At 41.3% G+C, this 16,440-nt stretch overlaps 1 protein-coding gene across 1 annotated transcript; it reads right to left on the reverse strand.

Moving 5' to 3' along the window:
• Positions 1 to 528: 528 nt before the first annotated feature.
• cmtm7 (CKLF-like MARVEL transmembrane domain containing 7) lies at positions 529 to 15,582 on the reverse strand. The gene is made up of 5 exons (XM_033640237.2): positions 15,347 to 15,582; positions 10,178 to 10,354; positions 8,447 to 8,545; positions 4,715 to 4,796; positions 529 to 3,278 (listed from the first exon to the last, which is right to left on the reverse strand). Exons 1-5 carry the CDS (start codon positions 15,455 to 15,457, stop codon positions 3,265 to 3,267), a joined length of 483 nt encoding a protein of 160 aa, XP_033496128.1. The 5' UTR covers positions 15,458 to 15,582; the 3' UTR covers positions 529 to 3,264.
• Between the last annotated feature and the right edge of the window lie 858 nt (positions 15,583 to 16,440).

A 16,440-nucleotide genomic window follows, 5' to 3' on the forward strand; every position in this document is an offset into this window, starting at 1 on the left:
CACAGGTGAATTTTCACAGTCAGCTAAATAGTTAAAACACTACAACATGCGAGGATGACGAACAGACCAGGAGAGGTATTTTAAGACATTTGTGCTTTAACAGTCAGAGAGAATTGTACAAACGCTTCGTGACTTCTGATTGTTTTCGATTAAATGCATCAAACCGAATATTTGTAGTTTTTTCACTATTTTTCTGACAGCAGTTTTTGTGCTTTCATTCAGACGCTGTGACAGTTAAATGCTGCGTTACTTTAAAACCTTTTCAAAACTATTATAATTATTATATCCTTTTAATCTGGATGTTGCAGTGTTCCATTTTATCTGCACATACAGTTTATTAATCCATGCATATGTTTGCTTTTTTATCTCTACATACAAGGTCTTGATTCATATTTAAATGAATCAATAAATGCATGTGCACCTTTTGTTATTTTGTACGTCTTTTATAAATTCATGTCTGCGTTTTGTTTTCACTCTCTGCGGGTTAATAATATACATTTATTTATTACTGCGTGTGCTCGTGTATTGTTTTGTTTTAATTTGTAGGCATGTTTTTTTCGTTTTGTGGGGGTTACTGCAGCATTACACGGTACTGGGGTCGCTGCTATGAGCGATCCGGTCCCTGTATGACCAAAGTGAAAGTTGTGTCCGCAAACTTGGCACAAAGTCAAACGCATTCTTGGTGGGTGTCGGCCTCCACCAGGGTTGTCCATTGTTACCGATCTGGTTTGTGATATTCATGGCCAGGATCTCGAGGCACAGCCGTGAGGAGGAAGGGGTCTGGTTTGGTGACCTCAGAATTGCATCTCTGCTTTTTGCAGATGATGTGGTTCTGTTGGCTTCATCACACCGTGATCTCCAGCGTTCGATTTACTGGTCCATCTACGTCCCAACCCTCACCTATGGTCATGAGCTCTGGGTAGTGACTGAAAGAATGAGATCACAGATACAAGCAGCCAAAATGAGTTTCCTCTGTAGGGTGTCTGGGCTCAGCCTTAGAGATAGGGGGAGGAGTCAGACATCTGGAGGGAGCTCAGAGTAGAGCCGCTGCTCCTTCATGTCAAGGGTCAGCTGAGGTGGTTCATCATCTGGTCAGGATCCTCCTGGGCGCCTCCTCTCAGAGATGAGCTGGAGGGATTACATATCTCATCTGGCCTGAGAGCACCTCAGGGTCCTCCAGGAGGAGCTGGAAAGTGTTGCAGGGGAGAGGGATGCCCCTGCGACCCGGCTTCGGATAAGCGGTTGAAAATGGATTTATGGTTTATAAATCTTTGCTCACGTGTATAAATCTGTTTGTAGGTTATATTAATCAGTACATAACTTTATTTAATAAATGTGTACGTTTTATAATCCATGCATAAATGTTTCTAATCTGTTCGTATAATCCACATGTACAAATACAAATCTGTACTTACAATCTATATAAAACCCATGTGCACATTTTTCTTCATTATATGTTTTATCAACCCTTTGTGAAGTTTATTAATCTGTTGTGGTTTTCTGCACCATATGACCCCCTGACGGCTCTGTACAAATTTATGATCACTTTTTAGTCTAATATGAACACTGCTCTCTTTCATGGCGTCATTTAAAACTGTTACTGATGTGCTTTCTGAAAATTTAGATTGAATTTGAATTGAAACGAGGAACAGCTTGTTTTCTTTAAAGCACCGAGGACAGTCGCACAGGTCCCGTCTGTGAGGAGAAACTGGACAGCACGCTGTAATGAAACTGTAATAAGTGCTGTCCTTTGATACTGAACTCATGGCTGCTATAGGGGAACAGCAGATTGATTTCCACAGTCTGACTGTAGGATGTTAATGTGATGCTTCATGGGAGTTACTGCTGCACCCAGATAAACAAGATTTAGTTCACTGGATGGTGATCGTACCACTGATGTCTCCAATCAATGGCACGCTTTATTTTTAACACAGCAGTGAAATCACATTTGAAGGATACAGCTGGTGTTGTTTCATATTTTTCTTCTTGTCAACAAACGACAACAAACAGGAGGAAATAGTGCATTTGTTGGGGACTATTTTCAGTGGCGGATTAATCCACACTGGGTGCTATAGTGAGTATTCCAGGCGTACGTCTTAGCAGATCAATTTATTGTTGTTCTGCATGTGGGATTTGTTGACAACAACAAAAATATGATCACCAGTTTATCTTTTAATCACAGAGATGCAACACTTTTTACTAGTTCTTGTGTTTGTTTGCGTTGTTAGCATGCTAACGTCTCCTTTTGTTTCAATTCACATAATTTTTTTAGCATGCTATTGTTTTTTAGCACACATTAGCCCCTGAGTAATGTTTTAGCATGCTAACAAAGTCATTAGCATGCAAGTATTTTCTGTAGCTTCTCAGCTTGTTAACGTTTGTCAGCACACTAGAATGATAGAATACTTTAGTATGCTAGCAAACATTAGCATAGCAGGCTAACAGGGCTAAACTGTGCATTATGTCACTGCTGGGCGGTTAAGAAAAGTGATTTTTAAAAAGAGTTTAATACATCTGTGATCCAGTCTGGGTTTTACTGAGCTCGAGGAAAGGAGGATGTAAAAAAGCTGGAATGGATGAGACATCTGATCAGGAATCGAGCAAATCAACCAGGAACTGTAAACCACAGAGGAAGAACAACAGAAGAGACGACTCATGACTGCGGCTGCACTCTGACTAATGAGATTGTAGCGGGGCTGGATTGATTTATGGCACACGACAGGAAGAGAGCGCTGTTCTTGTAGAGCTAACACTGCTTCAACTTTTCTATAAAGCTTCTCTAAATCCTCACCAGCAGACGGTGGAGGGAGGGAAAACTAAAAACCAACATGTCTACCACTCCAAGGAGGGAAAGTCAGGGTGGGAAACAGCAGGGATGATGGGAAATGTCGTCATGACAACAGTACCAGGTGAAGGATTATTTGCACTGCGGTGTCATTCGTTGATTCTACGAGTACACTGATGATTAAAATGTGACTGAGCACCTTTAACATGAAAACGTGACTTCAGAAGGTAAATAAATGTTTTTGTTCTGGAGTAATACTGTAACTACTTCCTGTCAGAGCTTTACTGTGATGGTCAGGGATATTTACGTTTCAGGCTGTTGGAAACGACGGCTGGTCCTGGATCAGCTGCTCCGTTACTTCTTTGTATGAACTATCATCCAATCAGGTTAATTATCCAGGTGACTGCTAGGCAGGAAATCAACCAGGACACAGCAAACTGCCTCCACATCCACCTGGGTCCTTCATCACAGGTCACTCACTACACTGCTGCACCTGCAGGGAGGGAGGGAAGGAAGGAAGGAAGGAAGGATCATGGAAGAAAGAAGGAATGATGGAGGGAAGGATGAATGTAAGAAGGGAGGAAAGGAAGGAGAAAAGGATGGACGGAGGGAAGCAAGGAAGAATGGAAGACAGCATGCCAAAAGGAAGGAAGGGTGGATAAAAGGATGGGAAAAAGGATGTGTGGAAGAAAGAAGGGAAGGGAAGATAAAGGAAGTAAGAATCATGGAAGGAAGGATGGATGGATGGAGGACAGAATGGAAGAAAGGAAGGAAGGAAGGATGAAGGTAGGCAAGGATGAAAGAAAGGAAGAATGAAAGACAGGATGGAATAGAGGACAAAAGAAAGGAAGGATGGATGAAGGGATGGGTGGAAGGAAGAAAAAAAGGAGAATGAAGAATGTGAGAATCATGGAAGGAATGAAGGAAAGAAAAACGATGAAAGGAGGAGTGATGGAAGGACAGATGTAGGGAGGAAAGAAAGGGAGAATATAGGAAAGATGGAAGGAGGGAGGGAAGGAAGGATGAAGAAAGAAGACAGGGATGGATGGAGGGAAGCAGGGATGGAAGAAAGCAAAAATGGAAGATGGGATGAAGGAAAGAAAGAAGGATGAAGGAAGAACAGATGGAAGAAAGAATGGAGGACAGGATGGAAGGAAGTACGTAAAGAAGGAAGGAAGGAGACAAGGATGGATGGAAGGAAGCAAGGATGGAAGAAAGGAAGAATGGAAGATAGGAAGGGTGGATGATGGATGAGAAGGAGAAGAGAAGGAATGAGGGATGATGGATGGATGGATGGATGGATGGATGGATGGATGGATGGAAAAAATGAGGGGAAGGGATGAAGGTTGGTAAGAAGGAAGATTAAAGAAAGTAAAACAGGAAGGATAGAAGAAGAAAAAAGGGAGCATTAATGGTGGGAAGGAAAGAAGGAAACAAAAGAAGGATAGAAGCAAGGCAGACAGGATGGAGGGAGGCAAGGGTGGAAGGAAGGAAAACAGGATGTATGGAAAACAGGGCAAAGCAAGGATGGAAAAAAAGAAGGAAGCGACGATGAATGGAAGGAAATGAGCCAAAAGCAAAGGATGGTAGATAGGAAGGAAGGAAGGAAGGAAGGAAGGGTACAGAGTAGTGAGGAATAGAGGGAGGGAACATAGCAAGGGTAATAGAAATGAAGTGAAAAGATGGAGGAGAGAAGGAGACAGAGAGATGAGACTGTGACCGCAGTAAAAATAATTTGATCATGTGAATCCGTCTCACATGTCTCTGATCATCACCAAGAGATTCTGTCTGAAACAGTCGGTTCAGTGTTTGTAAGAATTTCTGCTCTTCAGTTCCCCGTCGACCTCGAGCACAACAGCATTCCTCACTGAATCCAGCCTGAATATTAAACATATTAAATCATAAAATCAGGTGCAGCATGAGACGTACCAGTTGGATGGGAGCCGCAGGTCACACTGTAAGACGTCCACAGACTAACGGCCATCAGGAACGTGGCTATGAACCCAAACACCTGCAAACACACACAAGTTAACATGAACACACGTCACATGTTGATCCAACGCATCAGGTTATTTTACAGAGACCAAAGTTACCAAAGGTCTTTATGTTTTTCCGTGAGATTATCTTACTATATAATGATGAAAACTGTGTGTGTGTGTCTGTTCCACGTTTTTCTCCTCACTGCCTTGGTCAATCCATGTGAAATTTGGCACAGTGGTAGAGGGTCATGGGAGGATGCCAATGAAGCTATATTACATCAATTGGCCAAAGGGGGGCGCTATAGCAACCCACTGTCAAACTTTGAATGGGCATATCTCATGGCCCGTATGTCGCAGAGACATGAAACTTTGCACAGAGATGCCTCTCCTCATGAGGAACACATTTGCCTCAAGAACCCATAACTTCCACTTATATAGATTTTCCGCCATTTTGAATTTTTTGAAAAACACTTCAAATAGATCTCTTCCTAGGAAGTTTGAGCGATCTGCATGAAACTGGGTGAACATAATCTAGGGACCAATATCTAAAGTTCCCTCTTGGCAAAAGTTGGAAAACTTACTAAAACTGAGCTTCTATAAGGCAATGAATATTGCGGAGGGCGTGGCTCATCACATAAAGGTGTATAACATCTCAAGGGTTTCACCCATCACCACGCAACTTTGTAGGCATATGACCACACATAATCTGAGGGGACCCCTCCATTATTGACCCCATCAAACAAAATGGGGGCGCTAGAGAGCTCATTTCTTATCTAGGCCTAACCGCCATATGGATTTTTACTAAACTTGGTAGATATGTAGAACAGGACGCCTCAAGGTGACTGGAGAAATTTAACTCTAATTGGCAACTGGGTGGCGCTATAACAACAGAAAAATGCTTCAAAATGGCTAAAACGCGACCGATCGCTGTGGCTCCCCCTGTGGACCAATGTTGGTGTTTTCTAATGTTTGGTATGACTAAGTCATGGTATGGTATGCTGTACATAATCACGGAAACTGTCAGTGTGTCATTCTGTCTGTCAGTCATTCTGTCTGTCCCACGTTTTTCTACTCACTGACGTGGTCAATCTACTGTACTTTCAATAAAGCAATCGTACTATCAAATTCACAAACACTCTGTCTGAATACATTGCTCTTCTTAATGGGTTCAGTTGACTATTTAATCTGCAATTTCCTATGACCTGTATCCCAAACACACACCATGTGAAACTGTACGTGGGCAACTGTGCACTCAATGGGTATGGACTAGTTTCTCTTACAAAGCAGAAGCTGTTAGTTTGCAAAGTCTGCTCTACAAATAAAACAACAAAATATGAAGACTGATTTTCAGGGGAGATGTGAGGTTATGTGGGAACAGATTAATCAGACAAACAATATTATCAGTGAAGTCAATGTGACTTCCTGTGTAACAAGAGCGAGGACAGACTGACAGGACCAGGAAGGGCGGAGAAACTCCCAGTGGAATTTTAATAGTTTTTGCTTTAGCATGGAGGGCGGTCAGACAGAGCGCTCACTCTGCATCTGCTCTACACAGCCACACACAACATCATTAGATAAAAGGATGACGATAACATTTTGTGCAGAGTACAAACCTGCAGGACATAAATTAAACCTGTCACAAACATATTTAATATGCAACTGCTTTTCTTCTCAGCAACCACATTTGATTGTTGATGTTCATTCTTGACCTTGAGTCTAAAACTCTGACAAAGACTAACTTACTCTCCTTGGCTTGTACTTTCAACTGCATCATGAAAAACAAAGTCCGTCCAATTAAGATAAAATGTGCCATCTTTTATGTGGATGTCCAATAGAAGCAATTAATTCATACATTGACCAATAGAGCTGAGATCAGCAGCTGCAAAATCTGTGGTTCTTTCTCCGTGACCATCTCTGCCCCTGCTCTGAGTGCACGTTCAGACTTTATAAGCCGCCCAGACAGAATCTGTACTCACAGAATTTTCCGTAGAGGTATCATATTAAACTGGAGCACCCAGAGCATCCATTGGCACCACCCATGTTATGCTATCTGGTTGAAAAGAGGGCCAAATAATGATCCAACTTTGCGCTAAATTTTGGCGAGGGAAAAAGGAGCATTGCCTTTTTCAAAACAGTGTTTTTAAATATTTCTGCATACTCCATCCATCCATCCATTTTCAACCACTTATCCAAGGCCAGGTCTCAGGGGCAGCAGGCTGAGCAAAGTATTACAGACGTCCCTCTCCCCAGCAACACTTTCCAGCTCCTCCTGGAGGATCCTGAGGTGTTCCCAGACCAGATGAGATATATAATCCCTCCAGTGTGTTCTGGGTCTGCCCTGGGGCCTCCTACCAGTGGGACGTGCCTGAAACACCTCTAACAGGAGGCGCCCAGGAGGATCCTGATCAGATGTTGAACCACCTCAACATGAAGGAGCAGCGGCTCTACTCCGAGCTCCCTCCGGATATCTGACTCCTCCCCCTATCTCTAAGGCTGAGCCCAGACACCCTACAGAGGAAACTCATTTCAGCTGCTTGTATCTGTGACCTCATTCTTTCAGTCACTACCCAGAGCTCATGACCATAGGTGAGGGTTGGGACGGAGATGGACCAGGAAATAGAACGCTTTGCCTTTTGGCTCAGCTCCCTCTTCACCGCGACAGTCCAGGGCAGTGTCTGCATCACTGCAGAAGCCGCACCAAACCACCGATCCATGTCACGCTTTCTGCACACTGTGGTTTCTACACAGCATTTAAATTGCATAAATTGGGTGTAACTGTGAAACTGAGAGTTGCCAGCCATATACTCTTTACACTGTTTCAGTTCTGCACACAATTTAACCAATATTTGATTTAAGTAGCCTCGTGATTTGATCACAATTTGATCTTGTGATTCAATACCTTGCAGTAATTTCCTCAGTCAATGTTTTTTGTCACGACCAACAAACCAACTTCTGACCAACAAAGCCATAGTTATAAGCTAGCTGAAGTTATGGGTGTCAGAGGCTTACATGCAATGTATCCTTGTACACGTAGGCACCGCTGGCACAACTCCACAAACAGAACTCAGCTTTCTCCATCACACACACACACACTGAGAAATTAATTGCTGACTACAGTCACCATCAACACTGATTATACATCCACATAAATGTGGTGAATTTGCCCTTTACGAAAGAAAAAACAACCCTGGCCTGAGTTTTATGTTTTGCACCGTCAGAGTATTTTTCAAACAGCTCCGACAGCTCGTGCGAACAGACCCCAGCTCAGACTGCAGGGAGGGTGAGAGCTGGTCTGAGGTCAGTACGTCAGAGGCTGACACTGAGCTGACTGACTGACAGACAGACAGACAGACAGACAGACAGCGAGTCTGTCTCCTCACACTCTATACATTAAACACAACACTGAGCAACAGTGTCACATGACTCCTGAGTGTTTAATAGACAGAGATGATGAAACGTCACATCATCGTCTCCTCATCAGCCGAAAGATAATTACTATTGTTTTTAAATGTTTTTATTTTCTGTTGTGATGAAAACACTTCTCGCTCCACTGCTGATGAAGACCTGGCACGCTCTGCCTCACATTACCTTCACAAACAGACTCAGAGGTGAAAGGAGTGATCATGTGTTTACACTCCTGTGTAGATTTACCCAGGTTTATGTGACGTCTGTGGTTACGTACCGATGCGACCACCAGCGCTGACACTCCTCCACTCTTCACAGCAGCCACGATGGAGGCGATGAAGATGAGGACAGTCCCGACAGAGTAATGAAAGAACTCCTGAAACAGCAGAAACGAGACAATCTGAGTGACAGACTCAGACTCTGAGAGGAAACTTCCTAATGAGCTTCTCATAACCTGATTAACCTCGAGACAATAGTTGTCTTCTTTCAGGCCTCTAAACTCCAGGATTATCTGTCTCCACACAATCACCCTGTGTGTGAGGACGACTGTCACTGCGGGTATTCTGTCTTCTAATGGTGGATTATCCTGCAGACGATCATGAGAACGTCCACTGTCGTCCTGCAGACTTTGTTTCCCTCCCAAAAAACAGCAGGAGGAAAAGACCGAGGCCGACTCGACCAAACGCACAGCTCTTTGTACAGTATGAAAAACACACATGAAGAGATCCCTCGTGTTTCCACTGGGGGTGGAAAAAAATTGATAAAGCGTGGTATTGCGATATTTTTCCGATATTTTATCGATCTTTTACAGTGTACATTATTTATTTGTGCAAATACACATTTGAATCCAACTTTTGGTCCGAGAATAATAAAATCAGTTGCTTTTTACTAGATGGTGCTGATGTTTTATTTCCTGGTGAGGTCAGCAGAGGTCTCAGTCTGCAGCATTTGGCAGGAAGTTCATCAAAACAAAGATGGAGGCACCGTAGAAAGAAAATCAGAAATGTGCCATCAGCATTTAAATCAAAGGTCTGGAATTATTTTGGATTTTTTACCACGGAAGGAGGACTTGGATATGACACATGAGATTTACAGCAGTGTCATAAGAGAATAAAATACTCTGGGAATACTATGAACATGAGGGCTCACCTCACACGCCACCATCCAGAGATAGTGTTAGCTGCTAACGGCCAAGCTAACGCTAAATCCACTCATATTCAAACCCACAGTTCAGTCTGTCAGGTCTATGCAGCATCTCTTACATGTATTATGACAGTGTTGGTCAGTCTGTCTGCTCTGTGTCATATTCTGCCTTTCCTAAGTCGATGACCAGACTGAAACTTTATCTCAGGAGCTAAAACTGATGTTGACAAAGTTTTTCTTTGGGGAAATAATTTGCATTTGGAAAAAAAGGTACTAAATTGCGATATATTTTATCGCTATACTCAGCATATTGTAATATCACAATAATATCATATCGTGGGTCCTCTGATGATCCCCACCCCTAGTATTTACGTTAGTGTAAAGTTGTGTAGAGTTGTGTTAAGAAAACTATCATCATCTGATTTTTTTTAAACTCTCAGATATCAATATTGGTCTCAGTCTGTCTATAATTTGAAACTCTATCAGTTCACAGCTGAGTGGACAGCAGCAGAGAGGAAACGTGGTGGTTTTCATAAGTTTTTCAGAGCTATAAAAAGCTAATAATATTCAGGAAGTGAATCTTTATGATAAACTCATGAGATTAAGCAAATAGCTGCAACATCACCACAGAAGCTTCCTTCCTTCCTTTTTTGACCCTGAAGACACACTTTGGGTAACTTAAATAATAATTCATCCCCCGTTAGCAACTCTGGGGACAAACAAACCGGTCTTTGTTCCACAAGTGAGAAGCAGAAGTGAGACTGAGATCAGGTTAACACGCAGACTGTTTGATAAACCTGCTGAGGCCTGAGGAAGCTTTAATGTTTCACACACTGCGTGGAAATGTTCTTTTCTTCTTGCTCACCGTCAGCGGCCAGTTGATGCACGGCATCTTCGCCTGCAGCCTGAACAGGTGCATGAGGAAGAAGATGAGGAAGGCGATGAGGAACCACAGCGCCACTACCTCAAAGTACTGGAAGGCCGCCCAGCTGGGCCAGCCCCGGGCACAACGGACACACAGGAAGGCAACGAGCAGGGCAAGCTGGAAGGAAACAAATCACAGAGACACTTTTAAAACACTGAAGCTGCAGCTCTGGTTTAAAGCATCAGTGTGCTGACAGTCTGCTCGACATGGGTCTCATCATCAGGAAACCTCTGGCTGACTGATGAAGACTCTGTATGACATCATTCTCTTCTTACAGAGTGGGTACTTGTATCTCTGTCCATCAGACCATCGACGGTACAGCAGGATTTTCTGCAGAGTTTAAAAGCAGAGGTGTTTCAGCTGAAGTGAAACACTGCAGGAAATCCTGTCGTAACATCGATGGCCATGAAACTGACATACAGCTCCCATCATGCACTGTGCTGACAGGTTTTCCTTCCTATGCAACATGTTGGAGGAATGCACAGAGGAATTTATACATTTTGTATGAAGAATATAAATAAAATATGCTCTCAATATTCAGGGAGAACAAGCAGTGGAGCTAAAACACAGATAAAACAGCTCATTTTATTTTTCATGTTTAATATTTCATTTCAAATATATCGTATCATCCTTGTATTTTAACTTCTGCACTGTTTTGCACTTAATATCTTTGTCCTGGATCCTCTGAGTTTTTACAGATAAAAAAGGTAAAAGGTAAAAGATGAGTCAAACAGTTCAGTCAGTCAGCTGTTGATATTACAGGAAGCTTTCACATATTGATACCTGTGTTTATACTGCACATGGAAACTGACTTTTATTAACATGTTATCTCAAATTTAACTAATTTTTGCAAATCTTTTCACTCATGTTCTTCATACCGTGAACAACCGCACGTTATTTGGTCAATATTTTACACCTCTCTCCTCCTCGTTTTAAACACTGCACATATTTATACTGAATAAAAATTAAAACACAGCCCTTTTTCAAAGGATTAAGTTAAAAAAAAATAAACCTTTTGTTCATGCATTCAATATTCTCAATAATACCAATAATTTTGGCCACAAATTTGTTAAAATCCGACACACCTTGATGTGCTAGCTAACGTTAGCCGTTAGCTTCACTGTTATATGGAGACCAGAGAAAATATGAATATTATATTTTACGATCACAGTTAATGGAGACAGAGAATGATATGATATGAAGCAGTGGAAACTAAGAACATTTACTCTTGTACTGTACTTTTTAAAGTAATCATACTTTACTTGAGTATTTCCTTTTTCTGCTGCTCTGTACTGCATTTATCTCATCACTGTAGTCAGATTAACAGCAGAATATATATCAACAAATATTCTAAATTACTAGATTATAATGCCAATGAGACTTTATTGATTTATCTATCTATGAAATAAATTAAAAAGCAAGACTTTTGTTTTTGCTCCCATCTTTCATGGGTTTAAGTTAAAGACTTTTTAATGTACTGAAAGATTTATTATCTTAAATTTAGGTCACAAACTTGTTATAATCTGTGTCAGTGAGCTCTTCTCCTTCTCTAAGATAATCCATCCACCTGACAGGTGTGTCTGATTAAGCAGCATCATCACTACACAGGTGTGTCTCTGGATGGTCACAATAAAAGGTCACTCTAACATGTGACGTTTGATCACACAACACAACCACACAGGTGTCACATGTTTTGAGGGAGCGTGTTGTTGGCGTGCTGACTGCAGGAACGTCCACCAGAGCTGTTTCCTGTCAACTGAGTGTTCATTTCATGACTATAAGACGTCTCCAGTGTCGTGTCTGTGAATTTGGCGGTACATCCAACCAACCTAACAACTGCAGACCACATGTAGCCACACCAGCTCAGCACGTCCACACCCAGAGTCCTGCAAAATGGTCTGAGACCAGCCACCCAAACAGCTGATGCAACAAATATAGAGATGCACGATATTGGATCTTTTGCCAAATCTGATATGTCAATATACAGTAGAACAATTTAGTTGACGGATAACTGATACAGATATCGATATATAGCCACTTTTCCCACCTAATGTTAGTGATCATCATTTCTCCTCTGTAGTGGAATCAACATCATGTTATACATACATACTCTTATCATGACGACCCACCAGCAGATGGAGACATGAAATACTGTTCAGTGTAGTGTTGTCACGATACCAAAATCTTTGTTTCGGTACCGATACCAATATGAATTTCGATACTTTTTGGTACTTTTTCCTAAGGAAAAGTCCTTTTGGATACAAACCTTTAGAACAATAAACAGTACCAAAAAATCATGGTTCGGTAAGTACCTCGGTACGGATGTCACGGTTTGGTTGCTCAAATGTTCCACCAAGTTTGTGTTATCTCGTGTTGTCTCCCTTTGCAAGGCAGACTTTCTCTTGTCTTTTTTTACGTGCGCCAGCTGTGAATGTTGATACAGGTGTTGTCATACACACCACTTGTGCAATCTGTGCTCCAATAGGAACAAGGAAGGCGTTTGTGTGCATAAATGAGTAAAAAAAATAACTAAATGAATAAATTGAATCAATTTCAAAGTACCAGTATTTTCCAAATGCAGTATAGTACCGTTTGGAATACTCTAGTACCGCGGTACTATTTTAGTACCGGTATACCGTGCAACACTAGTTCAGTGTCTGTAATATTCATTCATTGTGCAGAATAAGAAAAAGCATGTAGGTCGATACCGATGACGTGCCGATATTATCGTGCATCTCTAGTGTAGTGGCTGTTTCAACATGCCAAAGCTCCTCTGCCACTTAGTCTGTGAGGTGTCTCGGTTTTGACTCGTGTTTCCGTTCCTTTCCTGGAGATCCACAGTGCTTATGTGAGGCAGGGAAAAAGTTTAACGAGGTTTATTGAGAATCTAAAATGGAAGACAAAACGACTGGCCAAGTCCTTACAAAATTACATCTAGGGCTGTGCGTTACATCGGTTCGTACCGAAAACCGGTATTTATTTTCGTTATGATATGAATTTTTCATATACCGCAATAACGGTGAATAGCCAAACCAACGTCCAGAACGTGCGCAGCAGGAAAGTGTTTCAGCGGGGACCCATTTCACCGCTGCACATCACAGGCATGCTAGAGCCGACTAGAGTGAGAGCATGGAGAAAAGTTTAGAGGCAAGAATGACTGCCGGAGAGTCCTGAAAACAAAACAACGGTACACGATGACCCAGAGGAGCTCATACCAAAAAGAGCAGTGTTTCCTATGCTGCCACTGCTGATTTTTTTTTTCCGTCTTATCTTAGCTCTTTAGAAACTACCGTTACATTATTATTTGGCGCTACGGACACTTCATATCCAGTTCTAGCTCTATCCCATAGAATAGGTCTATACCTTGTCCTTTTATTAAACAAAATAAATCGCCTTATGTTATCTTATCTACACGACCACATGTCATTTCTGTCTCTACATGGTTGCACGTTTACAATTCTCCTCAGGCCGCATTTTCCTGACCGAAGCCAACCTGAGTCTGAGACAATTATAACCGAGCACGGCACTAAAGGAGCAGAGCCTGTGTTGCGTTCAGGTGTTGTCACGTAAATAACACATTCCAGCACTTGAACAGGCAGTAGCACAACACAGCAGCATGTCAAGTGGGTCGAACCCGAGCAAAATACCGTCAAATACCGTGAAACCGATATGATTTTTTTAAAAAAACGTGATATGAAAATTTTGTCTTACCGCCCAACCCTGATTACATCTTGTACAGTCCACTACTGACTCCATGTCCTATTTCTATAAATTCTCATTGTATTCCCATAACTACGCTTCAACACTGCGTAACACTGTCAACACTTATTATGATCCAAATCAACACAAACTTAATATTTCCACAATCTCCTTTTGTCATGCACATTAACCTGCGTTACTGCACCACACCTGGCGTAAATAACTTGTGCCTGTATTCTAACACATAAATAAAGTAAATATAAACATACCTCAGTACAGTCCACTAACATACACTATTCAACATACACAGAAACTGTTGTGTAAACTTAAAGATCATCAGAACCTATATGATATGTCAACACAGAAATTCTAACCAAATATTAACATGTGTTTAAGTGGCTCTTACACTGAGCACAAACTGTCAGGAGTCGTCTCACTGAAGCTCATCTACACGCTCGCCATCCTCACCAGGGTCCTGACCTGACAGCAATTTGTCACTGTGACCGGCTTGTGCGGTCGTTAGGCTGGTTGGATGTACCGCCAAATTCACAGACATGACACTGGAGACGTCTTGTAGTCGTGAAATGAACACTCAGTTGACAGGAAACAGCTCTGGTGGACGTTCCTGCAGTCAGCACGCCAAGAACACGCTCCCTCAAAACATGGGACACCTGCGTGGTTGTGTTGTGTGATCAAACGTCACATTTTAGAGTGACCTTTTATTGTGACCATCCAGAGACACACCTGTGTAGTGATGATGCTGCTTAATCAGACACACCTGTCAGGTGGATGGATTATCTTAGAGAAGGAGAAGAGCTCACTGACACAGATTATAACAAGTTTGTGACCAAATTTAAGATAAATAAACTTATAGGTGCATAAAAACGTCTTTGATCTTTAACTTTAACCTGTGAAAATGGAAACAAAAACAAGTCTTGCTTTTTAAATTTTGTTATTTATAAATATAAATAAAGTCTCATTGGCATTATAATCTAGTAATTTAGGATATTTGTTGATATATATTCTGCTGTTAATCTGACTACAGTGATGAGATAAATGCAGAGCAGCAGAAAAGGGAAATACTCAAGTAACGTATGAGTACTTTAAAAAGTACAGTACAAGAGTAAATGTAGTTACTTTCCTCTGCTTCGCAGCATTATTGATGTCAGTGTGTCATGTGTTTAAAATAACTAATTATTAATAATTAATATTAATAATCCCTCTCTAACATTCAGAGCCAGACTCCATTTTAAAACACCACATATTTATCACCTTACATTAAACTTCTCTGTCTCCATTAACTGTGATATTAAATATAATATTCATATTGTATGTTAGCGGTGAAGCTAACGGCTAACGTTAGCTAACACATCCAGGTGTGTCGGTGTGTGACATCCCGGGTAAACTCACCATCTGTCCTATCTTCATGAGTCCCGGGATGGTCCGGGTGTAGCCCATGTTCAGACCTCCGTCACCGGGAGTCCTGGTTGTTGTTGTTGTCGTGATGACGGTGTGCGACATGTTGACGGTGGAGCTTCGGTAAACAACACGGTGAGAGATATTAATCTGTACACAAGTTAAACTGCAGCAGAGACACCGTCGACTGGTAACGGTGCAGACCGTCTGTCGGGACGTTACACCCCGTCAAGGCAAACCGGATAAACACGGTGACTTCCGGTCTGAGATTTCACAATAAAAGACATGAGTCAGAGGAGAAGGAGTTTTCTGAAGGGACTGTTGTTTACTTATCAGAGGTGAGGGGTGGCTGCAAAGTGACTTTGTTTTTCCCTTTTTTTTTTAGTTTTGTTTTATCTTAACCCTCCCTGAAGATACACATATGTTTTTCTTGATCCTCCCTGAGTGACTGGCAGAAAATTCATGACCCTCCCTCCATCATAAATTAGTTGTTAGATTTTTTAAACCTCACACATTGATATTTGAAAGTTAAAAGTTAAAAGTTGAAAAAGAATAAAAGAATTTAATGAAATCTGACTTCTTAAAGCTTAGATATAGGTATAGGTTTTAATTGTTGTTTGTTCTGTGTCTTGTTTTTTTGTTGTTGTTTTTTTTGATTTTTAATTTACTTATTCTTTTTGTTTGTTTTTGACAGAAGTTGGACACATGATGTGTCCAAGGCCGTCAGAAATTTAAAACATTTTTTGTAGTTTCTGGCAGTGATAAATCATGTCATTGTGCTAGTGCTCAGTGGTAAAATGAATTCAAAATACAGCCATTTAAATTTGTATGCCCCTCCCCTAAGCACAAAAAGAAATAATTGGAAAAAATCTAACTCCCTCCCTGGTGCTTAAAAAATATATTAGTATTATTGTTATTATTATTATTATATTTACATGCCTTCCTGCTTTAAAACTAATTTTCTTTTAATATCCTGAAATTGAGCTTTTATTGCCTCCTGTTTATCCTGTTTAAGTCATAAACATAAAACTTGTCCGTTTTCCATGATGTTAAATAAGATTCACATCTTCAAAATAAAACCCACAGTG

This window comes from Epinephelus lanceolatus, chromosome 10, assembly GCF_041903045.1.
Source record: "Epinephelus lanceolatus isolate andai-2023 chromosome 10, ASM4190304v1, whole genome shotgun sequence".
Classification (NCBI taxonomy): domain Eukaryota; kingdom Metazoa; phylum Chordata; class Actinopteri; order Perciformes; family Serranidae; genus Epinephelus; species Epinephelus lanceolatus.

What these genes read in the sequence shown, in the direction of transcription:
- cmtm7 (XM_033640237.2), bottom strand. Translation starts at nt 15,457, where the DNA reads ATGTCGCACACCGTCATCACGACAACAACAACAACCAGGACTCCCGGT. An exon ending in TCATGAAGATAGGACAGATG is followed by an intron (nt 10,355 to 15,346) that starts GTGAGTTTACCC and finishes GTTTCCTTCCAG; the next exon opens with CTTGCCCTGCTCGTTGCCTT. An exon ending in GCATCAACTGGCCGCTGACG is followed by an intron (nt 8,546 to 10,177) that starts GTGAGCAAGAAG and finishes CTGCTGTTTCAG; the next exon opens with GAGTTCTTTCATTACTCTGT.